This window comes from Bos indicus x Bos taurus, chromosome 8 (assembly GCF_003369695.1).
Source record: "Bos indicus x Bos taurus breed Angus x Brahman F1 hybrid chromosome 8, Bos_hybrid_MaternalHap_v2.0, whole genome shotgun sequence".
Taxonomy (NCBI): domain Eukaryota; kingdom Metazoa; phylum Chordata; class Mammalia; order Artiodactyla; family Bovidae; genus Bos; species Bos indicus x Bos taurus.
In genome coordinates this window covers 82,067,330-82,093,857 of record NC_040083.1, presented here as the reverse complement: position 1 = coordinate 82,093,857, position 26,528 = coordinate 82,067,330, and the positions used below count along the sequence as shown (strand labels likewise).

The 26,528-nt window shown below is 44.3% G+C and overlaps 1 protein-coding gene across 6 annotated transcripts in view; it reads left to right on the top strand.

Moving 5' to 3' along the window:
* The window catches only part of PTCH1 (patched 1), a 70,629-nt gene extending 45,619 nt beyond the window's left edge, over positions 1 to 25,010 (top strand). For 5 of the 6 annotated variants that reach the window (XM_027550196.1, XM_027550195.1, XM_027550198.1 and 2 more), the window contains 11 exons: positions 342 to 744; positions 1,166 to 1,475; positions 6,089 to 6,231; positions 8,222 to 8,405; positions 9,876 to 10,156; positions 11,587 to 11,724; positions 14,506 to 14,648; positions 18,191 to 18,290; positions 18,858 to 19,112; positions 20,701 to 21,262; positions 22,128 to 25,003. In XM_027550196.1, the coding sequence (XP_027405997.1) occupies positions 342 to 744; positions 1,166 to 1,475; positions 6,089 to 6,231; positions 8,222 to 8,405; positions 9,876 to 10,156; positions 11,587 to 11,724; positions 14,506 to 14,648; positions 18,191 to 18,290; positions 18,858 to 19,112; positions 20,701 to 21,261 (2,518 nt within the window). In that variant the 3' untranslated portion in view covers position 21,262; positions 22,128 to 25,003. Of the gene's footprint in view, positions 1 to 341; positions 745 to 1,165; positions 1,476 to 6,088; positions 6,232 to 8,221; positions 8,406 to 9,875; positions 10,157 to 11,586; positions 11,725 to 14,505; positions 14,649 to 18,190; positions 18,291 to 18,857; positions 19,113 to 20,700; positions 21,263 to 22,127 lie in introns of all 6 variants that reach the window. The other variant, XM_027550194.1, reaches the window with a different exon arrangement.
* The last annotated feature ends 1,518 nt before the right edge of the window (positions 25,011 to 26,528 follow it).

Sequence of the window (26,528 nt, the reverse complement as noted above, 5' to 3'; positions counted from 1 at the left end):
GCAGAACAATGGTTTAAAACCACTATCTGGAAAAAGTATCACCCTTTGGGTGGTTTGGTTTTTGAGTCTTTTTTTAAAGGAATTCTGCATTAAAAAGGTTCATCAGCATGTAACTTGATTTTTGTCAGCCAGATTCAGGATCAAGCATCCATTTGGCCCCCTTTGACTTACTTATGTCTCTGTCCAGATAGATAAACCAGATGATGTTTGTGGAGTTCAGTGATAACATTTTGTTCCTAAATCAGAACTATGTAAAGTGGGTAGAATCAGTCATTGGCAAAAATGAAGGCATTGTTTCCTTGTTTCAGTATCCCACTGCAATATAATTCCCCCTCTTTCAGCCCCTGTGTCAGCAGAGTGATTCAGGTTGAACCCCAGGCCTACACAGAGACTCACGATAACACCCGCTACAGCCCCCCACCCCCCTACAGCAGCCACGGCTTCGCCCATGAAACCCAGATCACCATGCAGTCCACGGTACAGCTTCGCACAGAGTACGACCCCCACACGCACGTGTACTACACCACTGCCGAGCCACGCTCCGAGATCTCTGTGCAGCCCGTCACCATGGCTCAGGACACACTCAGCTGCCAGAGCCCCGAGAGCACCAGCTCCACAAGGGACCTGCTCTCCCAGTTCTCGGACTCCAGCCTCCACTGCCTGGAGCCCCCCTGCACCAGGTGGACACTTTCATCTTTCGCTGAGAAGCACTATGCTCCTTTCCTCTTAAAACCAAAAGCCAAGGTAATTACCAAAACAGAAGACTCTATTCTTCAAAAAATAACAAAGCAGGCGCCTTTGAAATTCATTAGATTGCTTCTTCAGATGTGATACATTTCAGGCCTCCTAAGGAGTCAGCCCATTTAGAGCTGGAGGCCATTTTAATGAGCTCATCTTCTACAGGCATGAATCTATATGTGGCAAATGTTTCTTTCAAATTTGCATCAACTCCTTGCATTTTTAACATGTTATACTTTGTGAGCTTGTTTTAAAATGCATTTACCATGATTTTCTGTTTTTATTGCTCTGGAAAAACGACCCCTACATGCTATTTCCAGGCAGTATTATGGTAAGAATGAGGTATAAACCAAACAGCTCATCTTTGTCGAGAGAGGCTCGGTTATGTTCCTCTGGGTCTGATCTCGGGCCCCTTATTCTGTTGCAGGTCGTGGTGATCTTCCTTTTCCTGGGCCTGCTGGGGGTCAGCCTTTATGGGACCACCCGAGTGCGTGATGGGCTGGATCTTACAGACATTGTGCCTCGGGAAACTAGAGAATATGACTTTATTGCTGCACAGTTCAAATACTTTTCTTTCTACAACATGTATATAGTCACTCAGAAAGCAGATTACCCGAATATCCAGCACTTACTTTATGACCTTCATAAGAGTTTCAGTAATGTGAAGTATGTCATGCTGGAAGAAAATAAACAGCTTCCCAAAATGTGGCTGCACTACTTCAGAGACTGGCTCCAAGGTAAGATGCTGCTGGAGGGCACTCATCCTTTGTGAACATGCACCGTTTGGTCTTTGGTGTGTTCAATTTCCACAGGTTCTCTTTGTTCACTTTACTCAAGTGTTAGATCATAATGTAACACTGACATGTTTCATTGAGTTCTAAGGATTGCTTAAAATTCTTATATAGACTCTGGGGCAGCTCCCAAATCTGGTTTTTACCTGTAAAACAATGCAAACAATTCAAATAGCCAATTGAGAAACTTCTGTAAGAATTTATGAGTACACAGTAGGAAATGGGAAAGTAGGTTATAAAATATGGAGCTGGATGCTTCTAGTACTCTTTTTTTTTTTTTTTTTTGAATAGTGGTTAGTTTGGTGACCAAGTGAAATTCAAATGTTGATGGAATTTCTAGGCTGACTCGCTGCCAGATCATAGCTTACTACACCAGTAGTTTGCATCATTGGAGAATATAATTTAAAATTCCATATTTTGACTATCTCTTGACTTGGCATATGAAATAAACTTAAATGCTCAATCGCATCTGATAGTATATCATAAATAATCAATTCTGCTTTAAAATGTCTTTCTTCACTTCTTACCTTGTCCTTAGAAACATTTCTAGGAAATAGTAGTAAACTGGAGAGAAAGAGGGCCTAAATTTGCTCCTAATTGTTGACTGAATATGAATGTATTCAGTAATTCTAAGAACATCTGTTCATTTATTATGTGTTGACACATGCAAAGTGGAGTGGAGAATCAAGATAATTATACACACAATTCAAGCAAAAATATTCTTACCGAAATAATTATGGCCCCAACATTTTTTGGCTTAAGTTATCCAAATGATTGTCTTAATTTCCCACTTAATTAGGCTTGTTTAAATACAGATTTAAATGCCTTTTATGGTCTTAAGTCAGTACACTTGTATGTAAAGATTAAGCAGCCAGTTTCCCTGTGATTTTGCATGAAATGGTAAACAATGTAAATTCGATTGAAAATTGTTCAATACAGATTCTAGCTTTGACTCATGTTCCCAAAATTTTGTTCTTGCGTGTATTATCACATTTGAGCTCTTTCTCAGGAAGGCAAAGAGGACTACATGACATTAACAATATTTTTTAACATGCTTATGAGATTAACTTAAATTTGTTACAGGTCTTATTTTTTACAGTAGTATGGGAGGCTGTTGTTTTTTTTTCCCCCAGATAATGAATCAAAAGAGGACCCAGAAAGTTGAGAGATTCCCTGCTTTTCATTTTTCCCCCTTTGGCCAAAGACATGCAAATAACTTGCCACAAATAACAAAGAGGTCTGCAGAGCACTGCCAGTATCTGAGCGAAGAAGGGTTATTGTGGAATTGATTCCAGTGTCTTTGGCCATTCCTTTGGATGCTCAGTATGGCATGTTAGGCGGAGCTTGGGAAGGAGGCAGCAGGGCATTGTCTCCAGGCAGTGCAGAAAGCTAACCTTTTTATAGCGTATTATAAATTATCCTCATGCTTTCATCCCTTTAAAGACCTAAAACATTTGGACTTGAGAATCTTTTTAAAAGGTGTGCTTGAATCCTGTTTTCATTGCTAAGTGAACAACACCCATCTAGACCAAGTAAGATCCATTCATGGCCCCTGATCTGGGTCCCAGCCAGACCAGATCTCTGCTTCTGACTCTGCCAAGGTCCAGCAGAGCGCTGTACACAGAAGGCCAGATACTGGGACCACCAGCTGCCTAGATGCTTTTCAGGCCTTTTGTGTAGTTGATTTGGTCTTTGAACATTTATTTCTTCCAAGGAAGTAGTTGTCCTTGAATCCGCTTTCCTTAAGAACATTTTGGGTAGTTATAAGTGATGGGACCCCCATTAGAAAACCATGTCAATCCCATAGGTCTTTAGCAACATTCCAGTGGTCTTTTTAAGGGAGGAGGGGTTTACTCATAAAAATATATAATCGAAATACAGAAGGTATCTCAAATGTCACCTTTAAACATATATGCAAATGAGGTGGCCTTAGTGATAAAACCGTATTGCACAAATGGTGTTTGTTTATATTTCACACTTCATTACACAAATAAAATTTAGATTAACATTTTCTTTTTAAGCTCTTATATCAAAGAAAAATTGGCAATAGGGATAATTAACTCAAAACTTCACACTAGAAAATAATTTCTGGTATAAAATATTTTCAGTGAAAAAGTTAGCCAGAATTTCATGTTTTGCTGTAAAATAAGTGAAACATCACAGTTCTTTGCTGCAGGGCATGTGTCGGAATATGAAGCGTTAGCCAAGGGAAGAAGCAAATTCCTGTTCCTTGTTTTGTGTCAAGATTCTGTAATTTGTGTGCACTTAGGCCAAAACTTATTACTTGAGTTTTTTGATAATTAGTCAGAAAATAATATACTAATTATGAAAGAACTTAGCTTTTCTATGAAGTCAGTGATTATTTCTCATTCATCCTGAAGCCCCAGTAGAGTGAATGGCGAGTAGGGGCCAGCAGCGTCAATGATGAGTTGAACTAAAATAAATAGCCAGTGGGGGGTGACCTCCCCAAATCAAATCCTTCTTTCTTTGTCTCACTCGAGGGTGTCTTCAGAGTATAAATATCCAACAACTGCACTCAGATTTTTGGGACCCCTGATTGCCACTTTGTGTCATTGATGCCCCTGTTAGCTCTGCTATCTTATTCTTGAGGCTGTGACAAATGCTTCCTGGGCACTGCAGTGCATTCAGGGCAGTTCAGAGCATCTGTGGTTCAAGCCAACTCTGGAAGAGGCTGCCTCTTCAAAGGTTAACTCCAGCACTTAGCTGCTGTGTGACTTTCCTTACGTCACTTCACCATTCTAAGCCTCAGTTTTCTCATCTGTAAAAGAATACTAGCAGGCTTAAAAACTCATGAGGTTTTAAGAATTAAATGAGAGGTAGTCAGTGTAAAATGCTTAGACAGCCCCACACTCACTATAAGCCTGAGCTGCTCCTCAGGATTAGCAGGTCAAGAGGAAAGGGTTAAAGTGCCATGGAAGCCACAAAGTGATGAAAATTCTATTACGGTGAGGAAACCAGAACAGGCCTCTTTTCTGGGGGGTTGTGGGGTAGAGGTGGTTTTTTTCTCTCCTGTTTGTTTTTTTTCAAAAACCAAAAAAAAAAAAAAGGCTTTAGGTAATAAAATAACATCTGTTCAATACTGAGGGTTGTGTGCATGCCTCGCTATGAAAAACAGTCTGTGTGCAAGGGAAGCACAGCCGTTCCTGGTGGTCTCCCCACCCAGCGTTGCAGCCGCTCCACACTCCCCAAACAGGGCCTTCTTTCACCACGGAGCCCGCGGGCCTCATCCCCAAATTGTTCCTGTGAAAACAATGCCCACAGCAAAGGTTTAGAGAAGATCAGACAGAGAGGGACAGAGAGCGCGAGAGAGGGTCTGTGCTTTCCTCTTCCCTCAACTTCAGCCCCCATTTTGAGCACGAAAAACAGAACCAGTTCTGTGTGTTGGGGGGAGTGGGGGGCAGGTGACTTTGAGGTGACTGAAGACGCTCCCTCCGTTCCTACTGATCACGGCTAACCTGTGCGTGTGCAGCTTGTTCAAAAGATGTGGCTTCTTAGGGGCTGGGACTCTGGCGTTCTACGTGGGAGGTGATTTGGGGGTGCAGGGCAATGAAAGGGGTGAGGGTGTCAGAGGAGACTGTGTGTGAGCCAGCAGTTGCTCAGCGCCTAAGGCCGGGTCACCAGGGCCCTGTTTTCTCTTCCAACACGCTTATCTCTTTACAGCTGTAGCCAAACCGTCAGGTCTGTAATGATGGTTTTGATTACAGAGGCCAAGCGCAGCTGTGTGTGGTGGGCTGGTGGGCTCGCCCATCCCCCAAGCCCACAAAGCTCTTTCCTTCCCCCTCCCCAGCCTTGCGGTTTGTCATCTGTTCTCACAGAGCCCCCTTGTATTGGCCTGTGGCTTCCTGTTCTCAATCTGATCCAAATTTACCCTGTGAGGTATTTCCCTGCACACACGCGCACACAAGATCCATCCTCCCCCTCCTTCACACCCCCTCTTCAAGGAAGGGTGGCAAAGAGAAAGAGAACAGTCGAGAGTGAATAGGTGTTGGCTGTGATCTTTACACAACCTGGCAGCCGATCCCACAGCTTGTGTTAGCTCCACAAGTCGAACAGATGGAACAAATTGACAGAATCATGTTCACTCACCCTGGGCTGGAGAAGCAACTCAGTTGCTGTTTGAAGTTGGGGGTTTGAATGTGTTTTTCCTGCTCTGAATGGAATTTCTGGTTGTATTGAAGAACCCATGGCTTAGTCCCTAATGTATAACAAAACAGTGTTTGAGCCTAGTGTGTCTTCCTCACCCAGCTTTCTCTTGCTTTCTTATGACCTGGGGGAGAAGAGGGCGGAGTTTGGGGTCAAAACATGTGTATTTGTTTCCTAGAAATGAATATTCCCTCCCTTCTGCCTTTTGAAGCAGTGATTATCAGCATCCTGAAGTTCATTCACGAAACACGAGTATCACGTGAAATCAAGAATAAGCAGAATACAGAATGCTTGGAGTTGATGGCGAACACTCCTCTGTCCTCAGTCCACCCCATTAGGACCAGGATCAATCTGGTTAAGAGTTATAATATATTACACACATTTGCCTTTTCTAGGACTTCAGGATGCATTTGACAGTGACTGGGAAACCGGGAAAATCATGCCAAACAATTACAAAAATGGATCGGATGATGGGGTCCTTGCCTACAAACTCCTGGTACAAACCGGCAGCCGTGATAAGCCCATTGACATCAGTCAGGTACTCTCACTGCCTTACACCTTGGGAGCTTCAGAGAGAGTTGTTGAGCAGGGCTTTGGGGCTTTTTATCCCACTGGATAACTGTGTGGCTGCGGGCAAACCAGGGTGCCTCACCTTGCTCATCTGTCGAATGGGGACAAGTGTGTTACTTATCTTCAGAGCAGTTGTCAGAACAAAGTATAGTTGAGGCAGTGCAGATTCTTTCAGATGTTAGACATACTGTGTTGCATACTGTTCTCTTTTGAATTCTAGTCCTTGTTACCATGTCAGTCTTGGTTATATTCAAACTTGGAAAGGTGAGTCAGTTGGGTAGCAGAATTTGAAAGAACAGAAGTTGGGGTGATGGATGGGTTAGGAGAGATTACTAGCAGAATGGGAAGATTTGTTAGGTTTGATTCCTTTGGGTCACTGTGGCATGAGGGATAGGGGAGGACAGACAGATTGCTCTGTCATGAGTGAGGCAGACGGAAATGCAGATCTTTGGACCCTTCATGGATTCACTGTCGTGCTTACCCCCGACGAAAGAAGAGCTGTTCCTGTTTGGTAATCATATTCTCCAGCTGCATTTGCCTCTTGGCTGTGACACTTGGATTCCAGCATATCCCCTCTGATTTCTTGGGCATGCTGGTGAGGGCATTTGGACCCTTTACATTTCAGAGGAGTCCAGTCCCACTCCTGGCTTCCCCAGGTCCTCCTCCCACTGTTCTTTGTAGCTTACTTGCTTCACCTTGAGGCAGAAAACCGTCATGCTAATGATCTTCCCAGCAGCTCTGTTTATTGTCTCCCCATTTTTGCTGGCATTAAAGGTGACAGATTTACAAAGTACATTGTTCAGAGTTATTATGGAGTGTGAACTTAGTGCTTTATGGCCGCATGCAGCGTGCTGTCAGGTTTGACAAGGATGCAGGCAGAGGAGTCTGTCTGAGAGATGGCAGGGGGATGCTGGGGGCTGGGTTGGTTTTAGGGACCAGGGACACCGTGGAACAAATGTGATTGGGCCAGGCCGCCAGACATCATTTCCTCTGCCTGGGAGGGAGAAAAGCGTGCTGGGTGCACGGAGGCCGTGTGAGCTGTACTATGTAATTCCAGAGACGGCTTGAAGACATACAGTTGTTACATATCCTGTGGATTAATTGAATCCAGATCCCTGAAATTTAGTTCTCTCCCTCTCCTCCACTTTCTTCCTTTACTCTTTCCCTATTAACTTCTGTCACTGGTGTTTTTCATTTTGTTAAAGATGAAAAGTGTTGGAACCAGGTCTCCATCTGAAGTAAACAGGAAAAAATATATGCATATGTACATGTGTGTTTGTGTGTATTTGTCTCTGGATGTGTTTCACCTATACAAGGCCCGCAGACCAGCTCTAGAGGGAGCGTAGTATTTATTTGGCTTCCTCTTAGGATGTGGCACATATGCTAAATGTGACCACCTTGCTCAGACTAAAATTCCCAGAAAGACCAAGACTGTGCACCCGTCCCTTCTACTTTCTGGCGATGGACATCTTTTGAATACACAGGTCATAGGAGGCTAGTGTTAGCAAAATTTATACAGATGTTGTTTTATTTTTATAGCTCTCCTCCATTTACTGGGTGGCATTTCCTTCAGTGTTAACAGCAGAGGTTAACTGCACACAGACGTGTATGGGGATTCTTGCCAGGTTTTTTTTTCCCCTTTCCCCTCCTATAAATATGTTTCTCCAGATTGTTCATTCTCTGCCTTGGCTGCAGACACTCTTTTAGCATTCAGATTTAATTGGTTCAGTCAATTCCTGGGCCATCTGCCGAACTGTGTGTGTGTGTGTGTATGTGTGTTATAAACATGCCGATTGTTGCATTCTCTGATAAGTGCATTTTAAAAGGAACCAAAGGTGTTCTCAGAGACATTCTCTTCTTTGTTGCAAATGCTGGTGCAGTCTCTGCTTCTCTGTAGGCAGGAGTGCATTGACCCCAAGCCCCCACTCTGAAAGTCTCCTGTTCTACCCATTTTGCAGCTGACTAAACGGCGCCTGGTGGATGCAGACGGCATCATTAACCCCAGTGCTTTCTACATCTACCTGACTGCTTGGGTCAGCAACGACCCTGTGGCTTATGCCGCCTCCCAAGCCAACATCCGGCCTCACCGTCCTGAGTGGGTTCATGACAAAGCCGACTACATGCCAGAAACCAGGCTGAGAAGTAAGTAGCCCTCCACTGGACCTGCAAGCTGGTGAGGGCTCCTTGCACCCTGTACTTCCAAGCTCAGTTATAGCCCTCATCCGTTGACACCAATTAGGGTTCAAAAGTGTAAACAGAACAATGTATTTCTTTTAGTTTAAAACTCTGGGAGACAGATGAGGATGTGTAATCAAATACAACTCATGCTCTATCACACTGAGAAATAAGAGTCTCTAATCTCTCTTTGTGCCTTTGACTAAAACATCCACCAGGCATCTCTCTTTAATGCCAGCTGTTCCATGTGAAAGTTGGGGACGCCTCCAGGTTGAGTGTTGTTTTACTATTGCAGAGTTTTATCACTGGGGATTATATGTTTATCTTAACTTTGTCAACTCTGGTGTTGAAGGGATTTTTGGCAAGTTGAGTCATTCCTATAAGCCACCAAGCACCTGTACTCTGTCAAAGCTGTTTAAACCGGAGCAGAAAAGTCTGTATACAACAGCGTCCTCTTCCTTTCACCTCTCAGCCCCAACTTTGAAAGGTGGTTCTGGATGGATTTAATTTGCATTTATGTTAGAGGTATTAGTTGCTTATGCCTTGGGTATGAGGCTGAGGATGGACGTGAGAAAGAAGACAGTCCCTTTGCGAACATGGCTGGAGAGCAGGCGGGTTGTGCTTCCCTGTATCTAAACCTCAGAGCTTGGTGGCAAGCAGCCAAGGCTTGTCTTAATGAAAATTTATAGTTGAGATTATAATAGGGCAAATCATGTTTAGCAAGTCAGCTGAATGACCCCAAAGGGTCTGGAACACACAACGGCAGTAACTAAATGCTTGTTGTGTGAGGATTTCTTCCCCTGCTGCTGAAGACTTAGCATTGCATTAAAAAAGAAGCATGGAAGGTTTAAGTGTGTAAGATCACTAAAAGGATAAGAAAGTTAAGCATTTTTCTCAGTAAAGCATGACTTTCGAGTTATTTTGTTCTCATAAGTGATTAAGTAAAATGGTTTGAACTTAGTATTTTCACTTGTGTCAGTTGAACAGAAAAAAATGTTACCACAATTAAATTCTTAAGTTGTTTAGACCCATTGCAAACAAGGACTGCTTCTAGAAGATTAAAATCTAAGGGTAAATCAATATACAGATCACAGTCTCCTCCTCCACCTGCAACCCCCCTCCCCCAAAATCAAAAGTTCAGTATCATTTAAAATTTTTTAAACCAAAGACTGAAACTGTTAAGACCTTAAGACTATCAAGACCATCACTGGTATTGTTTGTCTTTCATGTTGAAAGAAGAGAAGTAAGCAGACTTTCTTGCTGAGTCCTTTGTCTCCTCATTGCACTTACGGAGAATCTGGGGACTCACGTCTGGGAGGCTAACGGTGGGACGCTTGCTGCCTTTTTTCCGCCTTCGGATGAAGCCTGTTTGCCTCTGTCAGTGTTGCCGGGAGCCCCTGACTCCTGGGCCCTCTCCCTGTTGTCTTTCCTGTGCAGTCCCCGCGGCAGAGCCCATTGAATATGCTCAGTTCCCTTTCTACCTCAACGGCCTGCGTGACACCTCGGACTTCGTTGAAGCCATCGAAAAAGTCAGAACCATCTGCAATAACTACACGAGCCTGGGGCTCTCCAGCTACCCCAATGGCTACCCCTTCCTCTTCTGGGAGCAGTACATTGGCCTCCGCCACTGGCTCCTCCTGTCCATCAGCGTGGTGCTGGCCTGCACGTTCCTCGTGTGCGCCGTCTTCCTCCTGAACCCCTGGACGGCCGGGATCATTGTGAGTTGATTCTAAGGGTCTTTGTGGAAGTCAAATTCCTTTCAGCATAGCTCTTTCTGCAGCCGGGAAGTTTTGTTTATGTCTGGGCCTCGGGAGGAGGGTATAGATTGCATCATCCATACTGTATTTATTCTACTGGAGGTGGCGAGGTTCATGCTTAGGTAGAGTCTTTAATGGCCTTAATCTTATGTCTCCTCTCCTGTAGCATTAAACTTTTTAGGTAAAGATGGGGGAGTTTTTGAGCACACTTTCCATAATAGAGCTGAGTGTATATTGATACAAACACTCAAAGCATAACTAATTTTTTTTTATTCAAGTGTCATTTTGTTATGACACCCATACCGAATATAGAGAAGATTCTTCTAAATGGAGGGATAATTAGAGAAGTTGGGATGGTGGTATATGGATAAATCATTTTAGAGATGGTTTCGTGTGGTGTATTTGTTTTAACTCTTAGGGAGAAATGATAAAGTATTGCCAATCTATTTTTTTTACATTCTTTCACCAAGTACAATGCTTGCAGGTTTGAAGCTAGTTTCGTGTAGAGTCTAATAAAATCATGGCAGTGTTTAAATTCCATGAACTGTGGTATAGCCTTCAAAATGCCAAAATTATAAAAACAGAGACCAGGTCTTGTTTCTGCACCATAAGTCTGTACAGCAGGTATGTTTAAAGGTAAATGTTTAGTCTGTAGGAGTTTTCATGGTACTTAAGCAATTGATGTTATCCATCTTTCATTAGCTTATTAAAAGAAAGCAAAGGGGACTTTTATTGTTCTTGTCTGCTCGCCCTTCACTGCCTGCTGTCCCCCACCCCCAGAAGGAAAGATCATTCTCTCCTTCTCTTGTAAAGTTTATTGTTTTATTTGTATTTTCTCCTCTTTGGCCCAAAAAACTCCAAAGTCCACCTCACGGATTCTTTCCATCTCCCTAGAAATTTTTACAAGGCAGATGAAAGAACGGCAAATAAAAAAAAGCTTTTCCCTGGATTTAACTGTTTGCTTTGTCCACTCCAGTGACTCCACATTTCTTCAGAGTGAAGGGGCTGTAACCTGACCCGCATCAGCTGACCATACGTCCCCTTTCTCCTAAGTCATCCTCACTCAGCCCACAGGCTCTCCAAACAAAAGCAAAGTAACTTCTACGTAAAAGAATATTTATTCAGCCTGTCCTATCAACTTGCTTTAGGATGGAGGGCAAGGCAACCAAAAAAGTTTCAGCTCAGTTACAAGTTGAAGGATGGTCTCTGATGGTTAAGATCAAAACAGAAGGAAACGCCTTGTTTTAAACTATATTAAATTTGTAGCCAGCAATAAGTACATATCTGTATAACTCTTTATAGATCACACTCATGGAATAGTTTGGAAAGAATTTTTGCAACACCCAGAGTGTGTTTGTGCCCAGCCACTCATCCTGTGTTTTTTTTAAAAGGTGACAGTCTTGGCTTTGATGACAGTTGAGCTCTTTGGCATGATGGGCCTCATTGGAATCAAGCTGAGTGCCGTGCCTGTGGTCATCTTGATTGCTTCCGTCGGCATTGGAGTGGAATTCACTGTTCATGTCGCTCTGGTATGGGAGATAGTTTCAGTGAAAGCTGTGAAAAGGCAACCTATTTCCTCAAGCTCGTTTAGTTTACAAGTTGGGAACCTTTTCATTTTCTCCACCATCAAGGAGCACATCTGACACATCACAGCAAAAGGCTTGGGAGCACAGACACTCCCCAGGAGTGGCTGCAGTTCAGCTGGACTCCTTTCCCTCTGAGGGAATCTAAGAAGCAGGTCATCAAAGGTGGACGTTAGCCGGGCCATGTCAGCAGTAGACTGTGTCCTCGGTGTGTCCGAGTGGGCCCAGAAGGGTTCTGCTTATTTGGTGGTGTCAGTTGTGTCACGGGTCCTAAAGGTGTCAGCTGTTCCTAGACAGATGTTATATGAGTATGTGTGTGCACAAATACATAGTTTTTAAAACCACAGTAATGAAGCGGGAATAACATGAGACCACACTCGCAGGCATGGTGGGCGGGCATAGTTGAGAGTGAAGTGAATTGGCAGCTAAGGAAATACCCTGGGGCTAATGAACTCCCCATCTGAGCACCACCCCCCACCCCAGTTCCTTCGACCTCCCAGCCTCCAAATTCATGACAACAGAACATAAAAGAACTAGTGTTGCTCTCCATAGGAATCTCTCCCCTCTCTCTGTGGGCCCAGTCTTGTGAAAAAGGAGGGTAAACTTCAAGAGGAGTCTAATCCATGAGACAAGTCCTTCGTATACATTTATCAGAGAATTATTTAAAAGCCCCACAGTGATGTGTAAATTGTGCTCCATCCATACTTGTGTTTATAGCCTAAGACCTTGGGTTTACATAGGCATTCAGTAAATACTTGTTGACTGAATAAATACTGATGTTTGGAATCCTTGGCCAGGAAACCTCGCACTGGACTTGGATCAGATTACTTTTAGCCTTGCTTTTGCAGTCTCTAGCATTGGGCTCAACACATGGCCTCTGTGTGTCTACACACTGTCTACTACTTTCTATTGTCCTCTTTCAGGGCCATATTTATGCTACTTAGGGATTATAAACTTTTGTATTTCAGAAAGAATGTTCTGTTGCAGTTAACCTGTTCTTCCCCCAGTGTATAATAAAATGGTAATAATATAGAAACAGTTCTCTAAATTTTGAGCCTACCCAAATTGCTTTCCTCAGTTGAGCTGGGAAGAAGGAGAGGGGATTTTTAGAAAGAAGAGCTTAGAACTTAGAAAACACATAATATCATTTCTTTGAAAAATGAGAAAAATTTATATATGAGCTAAAAATCCACAAATCATTTTATTCTGTTGTGAATGAAAACCACTCTTTTTGGTGGCTATCATTACAGACAAGGGTGGTCGTAGATCAGATTTTTGTGGTGGAAATGCTTAATATCTTTTCTTAAACTGTTGCAGCACCCTGGGTCTCTGAGGTAGTAGGAACATAAATATCCATACCAGTGTTGAATAAACAATGAAGGAACGCCTCTACTCCTCATGCAAGATTTAATCTTGAGAATGTAAGGAGTCTCAAGAGCCAACTTGGCTTTGTGCTGCTAGCCCAAGTCTTCATCAAGAGACTATCCACACACAGGACATGGCATTCTTACCACATCCTGTATGTGAAAGTTATCAAAGGATCAGTGGGCATCTGGCAGTTTATTGTTCCAGTAGCATAAGTTGTATGCAAGAACATCAACTCAATTCTGGCGCTTATGGCTTCATGGCCCAAATACAGCACAGACAGCATGGTTCCAGACCATTTTAGTGCTTTCCTCTCAGGAGAAAAAGATAACTACTTTGACCCTAAAGTCTCCTCAACTCTGAAAGAGCATCACTTACATAGACCCCACTTTAGAGAAAAGTAATACACCTTGGTACACTTGTGTGTAGTTTTATTTCTTCATCCATTAAGCAGTCCTTAATGGACATGTCTTTCCCCAAGACGCATATGCCACCTGCAAGGGCTCCAGGCCCTCTTCTCAGCATCCCAGAGCAGCCTGCACTTTCAGAGAGCAAGCTTGTGCCAGGCTCGGCCCTCCCTGTTAGGTCCCACTGAGGGGAACAGGCAGGGTGTAATAGTAACTAACCCACATTAAAATGGTCTTGGGTCATACTCTCAAGCCAATAGTGTGATATACCAAGACCTACATAAGGTTTCCATTTGGTATCAACAATGCCCTTGACCTAGAAGACCTAGAGAACACAAAAGAGTTGGACATGTCCACCCATATTTAGAACAGGCTTGATTGAATTTCTTGTGATACGTTAATAGTACTTACATGTCCTACATATTAGTCTGAACACAGTGACAGAAATTCTAACCTCAGTATAATCATGAGGAAATACGTACTTGGCACCTCGGTGCTAAGCCCATTTTAAAGTAAGATCTTGACCTTTCAAAAAATCGGGAGAAATGCTGTCGCTTTCACAACTAGAGATCTCCCATGTGAATAATGTAAGATCGCTCACATGGGGAGTGAACTCAAGGGTGAGTGACAGTGAAAAGAAGGGAACATTTTGCTCATTTTTATATAGTTTTGGCATCGTTTTTAAATTTAAAGTAAATACGCTTTCCATCTTTTTTGTTGTTGTTCAAGATTTACATCAACACCAAATACAATCCATTATTATTAACAGGTCAATTTAGTGTAAGCCTAGATTTAGCCAAGATGAGCAACCCCAATTAAACATTCCAATAGCTAGACAGTAAGATCTGAGGGGCACAGTGGAGTCAGATGAAACCGGCTTATAGCATTTAAGACGAAGCTGGCCACTGACTAAATGAAATCCAGGAATCTGATCACCCGAACTCTCATTGTGCAGGCCTTTCTAACAGCCATTGGTGACAAGAACCGCAGGGCTGTGCTTGCCCTGGAGCACATGTTTGCGCCTGTTCTCGATGGTGCCGTTTCCACTCTACTGGGAGTGCTGATGCTTGCAGGATCTGAATTTGATTTCATTGTCAGGTAAGCCTTGTTTTCTAATGTGTTCTCTGTAACTTATTTCCTTTTGTCTCTGAGCGATTGCAGCTTGTCTTCGTCTTCATTGTGACTACTTCCTACTGAGCCTGCCCCCGCCACAGCTTTACTGAGGAATAATTGACAAAAATTGTATGTATTTACGGAGTGCAACATGGTGTTTTGATATACATATATATTGTAAAGTGATGATTGTCACAATCTGTGACTCCACTTGCTTTTGAGTTTATTAACTCCAAGGTGGCACAGTGGTAAAGGATCCACCTGCCAGTGCAGACGCTGCAAGAGACTTGGGTTTGATCCTCGGGTCGGGAAGATCCCCAGGAGTAGGAAATGGCAACCCACTCCAGTATTCCTTGCCTGGAACATTCCATGGACAGAGGAGCCTGGCAGGCTGCAGTCTGTGGGATTGCAAAGAGTTGGATGCGACTGAACACGCATGCACACGCTGAGAGGCATAAGAACAGGCTCTCTTCTAGAGCTGTTTTGGGGAATATCCTGAGGACAAAAGATGGAGGGTTTGGGGCTAGAAACAAAGGCAGCTCTGCAGCTTGACACCACATCCCAGCTCTTGGTATTAAGGTTAGACATATCAACAGAAGGAAATGACCTGGTGCCCTTTGACTGACTAAATTTGACCTTCCATTGGCCTTCAAAACTGCAGAGAGGAAAACATGCAGATACCTAAAATTTTCAGAAATTTTATTCTTTTAAGAAGTGAAGACAGCATACCTTGATTTCATGTTCAAGTTCCTTACAGTAAGATTTAAGAAACATTTACTGTGTGACTTTGGTGTCAAATTTTTAAAATCCAAGCCTCATTTGGATACATCTTTCTATTTGGATTTCATGGCAAGCAGTTTCTGATGAATTTATTTAAGGACTTGACTTTGTGAAGTATGAAAGGAGAGCAAGTTTTCCTTTTGAAAAGAATTTGAGAACTACAGGGAGAGACCATTTTCTTCTCTGAAGAGCCTCCACAGCTTTTTTAAACAGCTGCTCTTAGATGTAACCCTGCTGCTCTGTGGAGGGTCGAGGCCAGAATCATCAATAAGTAAAAGATAGTCCAGAATTAGGACCATAGTAAAGCAGAATGAAATGTGAGAAATGACTGGATTGTTAGGCACACTTTGGTAATCTGGAGAGAGAATCTAAACCGGCTTTCCTAGTGTGTATGTTGTAATAGGACTTTCAATTCCAAGTGAAAAAAAGAGGATTTTAAGGATTATAAATTGTAGCCAAAGTTTCTTTATTATGAAAGACGATAGGTCCTTGGCATCATTATGGAGATGTAGCCTTCCTAGAATGAGTGCCAGGGTTGGCTCACTGTCGTTTGAGTGGAGAGTGAGTGGAGAGGTGTAAACCAGTACTTCTCAAATTATAATGTGCTCATGAATCATCGGGGCTCTCTGTAAATGCAGATCAGACTTCATCGGGGGTGGGGAGCGGGATCCGAGTTATTAGCCAGCTCCCAGGTGATGGCCCTGTTGCTGATCTCTCAGCACAGAGGATTGATCCATTAGCAAGCCAATTAGTACACCTCGTTGGCTAGCATCAGGTAGATATATATGCCTAAACTAGAAGAAGGTTTTGGTCTGGGTTTTGTTGTTTGGTTTTTTTTTGGGGGGGGGGTTTGTTTTGAGCTCTTAATTTGATGTTGACTTTTCCTTTATTTGAGCATTAGTAGTTGTTTCTCTATGATGTACAAACGCTACATCCAGGAAAGATTCTTTTGTGTAATTTCTCATTCAACACTATGGTGAACACCTCATAAGTGCCATTTCACACACCAGCACAGCAGTAACGTTGTCCTTGTCCCCCTCTACATAGCTATGGTCTATGGCGGAGAGAGACAAGGTCACAAGCAATTCAAAACCATGGGAAACAGAGTGTGATGGGATCTCAAAGGATCTAACTCAGCCTTGTTGGGGGATGCCAGGGGAGCAACAGAGAAGAAACTTAGCCTGATTAGAGCAACCATCTGGGACCTGGGTGGAGGGCAGGATCCCAACTCTCTCATCTAACCCATGGCTTCTTGTTCTCTCCCAGAGATAGCAGGGCTCTTATTTCAAGCGCTTAAAAGGGCTTCCCATTTCCTAGAACTGGATGGATTAACCTGATAAAGCCCTCACTGAGGTCGACTAAATGAGCAGACATTGTATACACTAAGCCGTCAGAAATCTAATTGGTCTGTTTATTCTACCGTTAGATGGATGGGATGCAAATGTCTTAATGCCTGCTGCTGATATATGCCTAAACCTAAAGTTCCAGGAGTTTACATTAGTGCAAGACATCGGCTGCTTGGTTTTACTAATGCAGCTCAGAAGTTTCTAGTGTTTACAATAGCTGCGAGGTATTTGTATTTTTATAGAGATTCTCTTTCCTTTCATCTAAGGGCGAAACATATATAGGCACAGTGAAGCTTGGAGCCTGTTCCGTTTTATGATCAAGAGGACCATTAACATATAGATATCTTGCCCTCCCTCTTCCCAGAACATCCTGAGCTCTCCCCACCCCAGCCCCCTTCCAGCAAAACTGCCCTAGAAACCGATAGTTAGAGAAACACATGCTTGCGTGTAGCCTTCTGCCTCCAGCTGTGTGGAACATCCGCCAGCCACCCTCCCTGGCTGACAGGTTCACCTTGGTATTCGTGAAGGATCCCAGACCTTAGCCCTCAATGGTGGGAAAGCAGGGCCACTTGTGCACTCTCCTCTTCTTCATGGTGCTGCGGCCTTTATGTCTGAATTGGCTGACGCAAAACAAGAGTATTCAGAGATGCTAAATTGTTCAACAAAAGATTGGCCAGCAGAGCAACCCGTCATTGTGGACCGCCCTCCCCCGAAAATGCCCCAGCAACCACAGAATGGGCAGTGTTTTCTTTGCGGAAAGCTGGTTCCAGTGTTCTAAAAAGGTCGCAGTTGGAGCTATTTGGTAAAACTGGAACTCACAGAATTCTAGGCAGAAAGTTGTGGTTAATGAAAGCCCAGGGAAAGCCTTACCTGATACACTGGAGACTTAATTAGAGATTCTGCTCTAAGATGCAGAAGCATTTCACAGTGGATTAGCTGCCTGCAGAAGTGGGCTGCTTTTCCTCCTGGGCTAAATTGTTTAAATTCTACACCCTTCACTTCATTTGTTTGCTTCTGCTGGGTTTTCGTGAACGGGGCCCCTCTGCATTGTATTTGTGCTTTCAGTCTGCTCAGCCATTCAGTTCACATTCCATATTTTTGTGTTTGTGTAACACATTCATAAATAACATTACATGCCATGAGATTTCAGCAAATTAACAACCTAATTTTTTTTTTCTTCCCTTCATGAACTAACACTTTGGGTTGCGGAATGCAGTCCTCAAAGTCAGAAGGTTAAAAGAAAAACGAAAGTAATCCTGTGCTGGGTTTGAACTGAAGTTTTGTAACAGCCTTTTCACTGGTGTGGGTTTTGTTCATTTTTGGCTCTGACATTTGGGCACATGAAGGGTACCTTAATTCACTTGCCATGGTAAATGTTCCTGTTTCCCTTTTATGTTTAAGGTACTTCTTTGCTGTCCTGGCAATCCTAACAATCCTGGGTGTTCTCAATGGACTAGTTTTGCTGCCAGTCCTTTTGTCCTTCTTCGGACCGTATCCTGAGGTCAGTAATCGTTGCTGGCGTCATGTGCAGCCCACAGGCCATCTGTATGCTGTTTTTCCTGGTGTCGGTCTTAATTTAGATATTTACGCTTTATCCCCATTTTCTGGTTGTTTACTTTTTTAGCAAACAACTCAATAACTATAGCCTTTTTTCTCTTCAGTTTATTAGTGTTGGAGGATGTTGTGTTGGTTTGGTTTGGTTTGGTTTAGGTTGCTTTTATTTGGGGTTTTTGAAACCTGGTGATTGGCAACCTAAGTGTTATAGGTCTCTATCAATAAAGCATTTTCCACTCAAGATGAATATCTGGGTTTGAACAGGAGTGAAAAGGGCATAACCTGCCTTTCCAGTGTGTGAAAGCAGAGGGCAGTCCTTTTGCTCCATCTGTCATGCCCAAGGGTCCTCTAAGTGGCAAGGATTGGGCTAAGTGAATACAGAGTAGTGTGGGAGGCCAGGAGGGGGAGTGAGGGAGGGCAGCGACCCCTGAACAGTACTGTGTTTTGAACCTTGAGTGTAGCTCCCAGGTAAATGGATGATAACATACCTGACATACGGAATCCCCTTAAATAGGTGTCTCCAGCCAATGGGCTGAACCGGCTGCCCACACCTTCTCCTGAGCCACCCCCCAGCGTGGTCCGGTTTGCTGTGCCCGCTGGTCACACAAACAACGGGTCTGATTCCTCTGACTCGGAGTACAGTTCTCAGACGACCGTGTCAGGCATCAGTGAGGAGCTGCGGCACTACGAGGCCCAGCAGGGTGCTGGGGGCCCTGCCCACCAAGTGATCGTGGAAGCCACAGAAAACCCTGTCTTCGCCCGCTCCACTGTAAGTCACAAGTCACCCCAGGAGGCAGCCCCTGCCTGCTCTGAACAGCAAAACACAGGATGCAAAAAAAAAAAAAGTATAGGTAGAATCATACTATAGAAATGTCAATTTCATATGGTTGTATCTCATGGATTGAAAAGGGCAGGGGCCAGTATTGGAAACTACACAAAGCATCCATCAGCATATATCTTGTTTAAGAACCAGAGGTAAAGCATACCTTGCTTCCCTACCCACCCTCCCACCCTTATTTTAAAGTTACATAAATTTTAGGATGATACTTATTTTAAAATATAATGGTATTTTTATTGCCAGCAGAAGTTATTTTTTTCCCTTCCCCCTCTGTTACCTCTAATTGCCCTTAGTATAAAATTACTTCAATCACTATTGTCTGAGACTTCACCAGAAGCTTTTATGGCTCCAAGCTCGCATTCTGGCTGGAAGGAGCGGAGAAGCTGAGAACCAGCCTTCAGTAATTCAGGAAAACCATGAGCGGCCCAGGAGCCTCTCCTCAGAGGCTCGGAGAGCCCCAGCTACATTCTCCCCTCTCTGTACTCCCAGGATGTTCTCAGCCCCCCAGGCCTGGAGCACAGCACACAAAACCCAAGGAAGGTTCTGAGGCTAATGTTGCTCCAACTGGGGGCCTCCTGCTGTCCCTCCAGGAAATGGGTATTCCAGTCCCAGGCCGGAGCTGCCCTTCCATGAAAGAGAGAGAGGCCAACCAAATAACCTAAATTTTCCTCCTCTTACCCCCCGTGACGATGCCTGCTGAGCTGCAGTGTGAATCTGGTTTTGTTCAGCGGGAGCCTAAAAATAGGTACAAGCTGAACGACTTTGAAGTTGGTCACGGTCCTTTTGATTGATGTGGCCACTGTGTTGCTCCGTGCTTTGTATAGAGACCCAGAAACCAGATTCCTAACAACAGGACAGAGCAGTGCTGCCCCATAGAACTTTCTGTGACAATGCAAATGCTCTCTCTGCCTGCACTCTCCCGTGCAGCAGCCACTGCCCACATGTGGCTGTTGAGCACTTGAAATGTGGCTACTGTGACTAAGGGGCTGAAATTTTAATTTTAGTTAACTTAAATGTAAATAGCCATATTCAACAGTGTAGGTATAGACAGTCCTGGCAACGTCCTGCGTGTGGGTGAGCCAGGGCCAGGCACTTGGCAGTTTTAGAAGAAGAGGAACTCCAGATCTGACTACCCAGCAGGGTGGGGTGGCAGACTATGGGAGGGAGGCAGCTGGATGCTTAGACCACAGCCCTGCATTTATGGGCTGCAGCCCTATGCATCCAGCCATTTGTGCCGGAGAAAGCCTACACGCAGGGTCCAAGTAGGGCGCTCCTCTGGCCCATTGTTGAGGTTCAAAGAGAATGGGTTTTTCGTCTGTGGGTAGAAGGCCCTTGTTAGCTCCCCAGGGCACTCCCAGCCACTTGTGGGGTTGACTGAGCTCTAGTTCAGAAAGAGCTGTGTGTGGGTGGCCAGGCAGGAGCCAGAGCCAAGAAAGAAGAGGGGGCTGGAACAGCAGGGGGTGGCGCCCAGCCTGGGGTTAGCACTGGGCCTGTTTCAACCTGCCCTTGCCCTCTGTAGGTGGTCCATCCTGAACCGAGGCATCACCCACCCTCAAATCCTCGACAGCAGTCCCACCTGGACTCAAGGACCCTGCCACCTGGACAGCCAGGACAGCAGCCCAGAAGAGAAACCCCCAGAGAATGCTTGAGGGCGCCTCCATATAAACCGCGCAGAGACGCTTTCGAAATTTCTACTGAAGGGCATTCTGGCCCTAGCAATAGGGACCGCACGGGCCCCCGGGGAGCCCGTTCTCACAACCCTCGGCATCACAACCCAGCGTTCACTGCCATGGGCAGCTCCATGCCCAGCTACTGCCAGCCCATTACCACCGTGACGGCCTCGGCGTCCGTGACTGTTGCCGTGCATCCTCCGCCCGCCCCTGGGCCTGGGCCCAGTAGGAACCCCCGAAGCGGGCTTTGCCCAGGCTACGAGGACTACCCCGAGACTGACCACGGCCTGTTTGAGGACCCCCATGTGCCTTTTAATGTCCGGTGTGAGAGGAGGGAACCCAAGGTGGAGGTCATTGAGCTGCAGGACGTGGAATGTGAGGAGAGACGCCACGGCAGCAGCTCCAACTGAGGTGGGCGGGGTCGGCGGGAAGGTGGGCGGGGCTCTTCAGTGGTCCCTCAGCTTCCATGGAGACGTGGGTTTGATCTCTGGGTGGGGAAGACCCTCTGAAATAGGAAATGGCAACCCACTACAGTTTTCCTGCTTGGAAAATTCCATAAGCAGAGGAGCCTGGCGGGCTACCGACCATAGCGTCCCGAAGTTGGACACAACTGAGCACGCATGCTCTCCGGGACTAGAGGGCTGCAGACAGAGTAACCTCTTAACCTACAGACAGGGCTTCCTGTTCAAGCTTAGTCATCCTTGGAGAATCAGTGGAATTCTAAATCGGGTCTGTCCCTTACTGGGCTTCCCTGATGGCTCAGAGGATAAAGTGTCTGTCTGCAATGCGGGAGACCTGGGTTCGAACCCCCGGTCGGGAAGATCCCCTGGAGAAGGAAATGGCAACCCACTCCAGTACTCTTGCCCGGAAAACTCCACGGAGGAGCCTGGTAGGCTGCAGTCCATGGGATCATAGAGAGTCGCACGTGACTGAGCAACTTCACTTCTCACTTCACTTACTGTAAGCTTACAGAGGGGGAAGGTGTTGGTGCATCTCAACAATAATATTGATCACTGCCCCTTCACCTCTTTTTCCGTCTTCTAATGCCATATAGCAGCTGTGTCTGATGAACACACATCACAAAATGACCACATCCCTGTCCCCAGCCCCAGATCGAGGAAGGGATCATAATCTGCCCCTGGAAGCCCCTCATGCCCTCACCCCAGCCCCCACCATCCTGATTTCTATACCTCAGACTTATTTTGCCTGTGTTTGTGTTTTATAAATATGAACTCATAGACCTGTTACTTTATTTGACTTCCTTTTTTCTTTAAAGGGTGAGTAAAATCTGAAGCAAAGAGGCCAAAGATTGGAAGCCCCTCCCTACCCCTACCCTACCCCACCAGAACTGCTTGAAGAGAAACGTGGAATTAGAAAGGTGTGCTGTGCCAGAGAGCAGTTCATCGTTACTGTAACCAATTGTATTATTTTGTGAAATATTTCTATAAATATTTAAGAGGTGTACACATATGTAACATACGAAGGAATGGATGTAAAGTAGTGTGATTTACTGGGGTTTCCCCACTCCTGCCTCCAGAGTGGGCAGTGGGGGGATCACAGAGGGGCCCTCCCTGTGTGTACATTGGTCTCTGTGCCACAGCCAAGCTTAACTTAGTCTTAAATTTCAGCATATTGTTGCTGCTGCTTAAATATTGTATAATTTACCTGTATAATTCTATGCAAATATTGCTTATGTAATAGGATTATTTTGTAAAGGTTTCTGTTTAAAATATTTTAAATTTGCATATCACAACCCTGTGGTAGTATGAAATGTTACTGTTAACTTCCAAACACGCTATGCGTGATAATTTTGTTGTTGTTTAATGAGCAGATATGAAGAAAGCACGTTAACCCCGATGGCTTCTCTAGGTGTAGTTGGGTGCGATTCTCCTGTTTGGCTGTGTGTGTGAACACGTGTGTGATTTCCTAATGTACTGTACTGTGATTTTTTTTTTTCTTTTTTTTGTTTCTTTTTACTATCTGTAACCTTTGGTGGGCTCTACCTTAGGCCGAAGAGTCAGGATATTTCTAGTGCTAGTGGTGGTGGAGGGCTAGCCCTAAACATCGCCTTATCCTTTTGCCAGATTTGCTTCGAGTTCAGGGCATCTCTTAAGATCATTGGCTGCCATCCAGACACCCCAGCTCATGCTTCAGAGGAGATGAGTTCCTTTGCATGGACCATTGTGGTGTATGTTGGAACCTCAGGGTACAGAGTTCACACCTCTTCATCTTCATTGGTATTAAAACCTAGAAAAATTGCCTCGTGGGGAGCCTCAGCTGGGCTGTGAGCATATCCTCTAAGTATGCAGCCTTCATTATACCTCTCTTGGAACCAACACATAGCGCGCACACACACACACACACACACACGCGCGCGCGCACGCACACATCCCACCACCACCACCACAACCACCCAAGTTTAAGAGTGGATTATAAGTCTTTTGGAGACAACGACCTCTTAATTCTGGGTCTACAATTAGCCCAGAGGTGATGTTTTGAGTCCCTACAATTTAAACTCCCTCTTTTGCTAAATTGCACAGTTGGTTGGGGCTTTCTGGATTTGTTTGCATCCTCTATATAGTGAGCATCCAATATGGTGGTACAGAGTCAGAAATTCTACAGGATATGAGCTTCAGAAGGATGATTCTCCACTTGTTAATACTAACATTATAGGTGCACGCTTCCTAAAGTAACTCATCTCCCTCCTCTCACCATCATTAGTACATTTATTGAAGACTAGGAAGATGCTAATTGCATACCACCCTCCCCCTCAATGAAGAATGTATATAGAGATATGTCTCTCAACCAGGCATTATTTTAAAAGATTTGCTTCCATATCAATTCTGTTGCCTTGCTCTGAGGTTTGGTCTTCCCGGGCTCTCAGCCAGAGACCAGCAAGTGTTGGGAAGCACTTGGTACCCAGACTAAGCTACTGTAGGAGTGCACACGTGGCAGCTCCCATTATGCCTCCTGTTTTACATGGAAAATGTTCATCGAAAGGCAACAGCCCCCAGTAGTACCAGCAGTGTAGTGACCTCAGACTCTCAAACTCGCCACTAGACCGTGGCTGCCAGATTGTATGTGTTACTATGCCAGGGGCCCCATGGCCCCACTGCTACTGTTGGTGCCTCTGTCAGCTACACTGTCTGTCTACCTAACACTAGGCTCTGCTCAGAAAACATATATCCTGCGTTCAGGAGAGAGATGATGCAGAATGCAGAGGTCTGCTTCCCTCTGGCTCGAGGCATGCCTCGCTCCTTTCCTGAGCCCAGCTTGTGTGGTGCGTGACTGCTTGCCTGGCCCCTGCTTTCTGCACAGCATAGAACTTTCTCCGATAGTCACATTGGCAAAGGGAGAACTCGGGGGCTGGCAGACAACCAGAATTTCTCTCTCTCTTTTATAAAATAGTTTTATTTTGTCTGTCTTGTTTGTTCATTTGGATGTTTTAATTTTTTTTTAAATCTTTGCTGATATTTATAATTTTGTATCATAAGAATGTTTTCCTACAGTATTTGTCATGCCAGTTTATAACAGAAAAATGCAGGGATTTTATTTCTATTGGAAACACTATTACAGCTATGTTTTACTTTTGAACAGAATTTTTATTTGTATAGAGTGCTTACTAATGTTAAATAGTTCAGAGTATATAACATTTTCATTAAGGACTCATGGTAGGTTTTAGTGTAAGGAGTTTAAAGGAAATATTCAAACTGGGTCTCATTGTCTGCCAATTTTGGCAGGAATGGGTTTGTGTCATTTCAATTACAAAGATAAAAGTATGCCATATAATTTATTTATATGAAAATTTATTTTTGTAGTGTACATAGTAGTCATCAAGTCTTTTGACAGAAGTATATTTTTAAAGAATTTATATGTGATGAATCCATAATGTCTGGAACTTTGCTGAGACATGAGTGGGGCACACTTTTCATTGTAAAGTACAGCAAGGAAAAGAAAATGTCTTAACAGTGTTAAGAGAGTGAGATTGAGTGAATATTCATGCAGTTGTGGAATGTGTTGTATTAGTTACAATTTGTGACCTAGTGTGGTTCTCATTTTAAACCTCGGAAGGCAAAAATGTACAAACTCTCTAAATATTAATGTTCAAACACTGATAGAAATTCTAACATGAATAAAAAATAATATAACTTGTTGGTTATGTCTTTGTTTGTGGAATGTTTTTTAATTAGAATATCTTACAAAGGCAGCATGTCAGGTCATCATAAACTTTGTTGTTTTTGTCTGACTAACCTCGTTAAATACTCATTTTTGTTCTTCATGGAGGAATTATTGACATAGGAGGAGTTCTACATTTTTATTTTCTGTCACCAGGAAACCTCCTAAATTACCCTTCAAAATGATCCCTACTGTCATCTCTTAGCCTTTTTAAAATTTTGTGTGTGTGTGTGATGCCTAATAATTAGAGGGAATATTTATAAATCCAATTTAATGATTATTAAAGGAAGATATCATATTTTAAAACAGTATAGCTAACAATATGGGACTGATTGAACATGATACAAAGTATTTTTTCTGAGTATTTATCAGATGATTATACTCTGTCTTCATCATGTTCTTGTTCAATTACTAAGTCATACCCAACTCTTTGCAACCCATTTTTCTTCATCATAGGGCTGGAGAAAAGTAAGACTAGAAATAGCATCCTCATTTTACAGCCAAAAGCAGGGAGTGGTGGGAAGAACTCAAATTACTATCAGCGTATGGTGAGGGGTCAGCAGACTACAGCCTGTGGGCCACCTGTTTATATAAAGATTTATCAGAAGACACACACACCCACGCATGTAGAGATTGTCCACTTCCACTTACCAGCTACATCAGCAGAGTCGAATAGTTGCAGCACAGACCATACGGCCTGCTAAGCCTAAAATATTTACTAACTGGCCCATAAGAAAGCATTTGCTGACCTATCTTAAGGTTACCATAGCCCAGTGTTGCTCACATGGGGTGCCTGGATCGGCAGCACTCACATGCTTTGGAAGTTTACTAGAAAAGCAGATCTTCAGGGCCACCCCAGACCTACTGAGTCAGAATCTTGGGACTGAAGCCCAGGAATCTGTGCTTTCATAAGCTGTCCTGGTGGTTCTGATGCACCAGCGAAGGCGATCTCTAAATTCCTTCCAGCTGAATGTGGCCTTGGTTCTATAATTTGACTCGGGCTGCATGGCCAATGCAGGCCAGATCTGGAAGCAGCCTAGGGATCCTGACTCTGTGTGGTCTTTCCACAAAAACACATGTTCGTCTGTGGGAGAGTGGAGGCCTGTGAACTCTGCGTTTGTGCCTGAGAGTCAAGAGACGAATTCGCTTTTCAGTGCTCTGCCGCAGCCGTGGGGCAGTGGAGGGCTGGGGAAGGGAGAGGTCCGCGCCAGGCCAGACCCTCTCCCACCCTTCCCACTAAGAGGGCTCCAGCTGACCCACTGACTTGGGCAAGTCATTTGAAACTTCAGGGCCTCTGTGGCCTTGTCTGTATATAAATGCATGTCCCTCATAGACTTCTGAAGGTTGAAAACAATGTTGTGAAGAGGTCTGGACCAGAGGGGACAGGAAGAGTCAACTGAAAGAATCAGAAACAACCTCTGGACCTCACACTGAGTTTGGTTCAATCACCACCTTTTGGCCTCCAGGGCAACATGGGCCCTCTCATGTATACAGTGTGTGA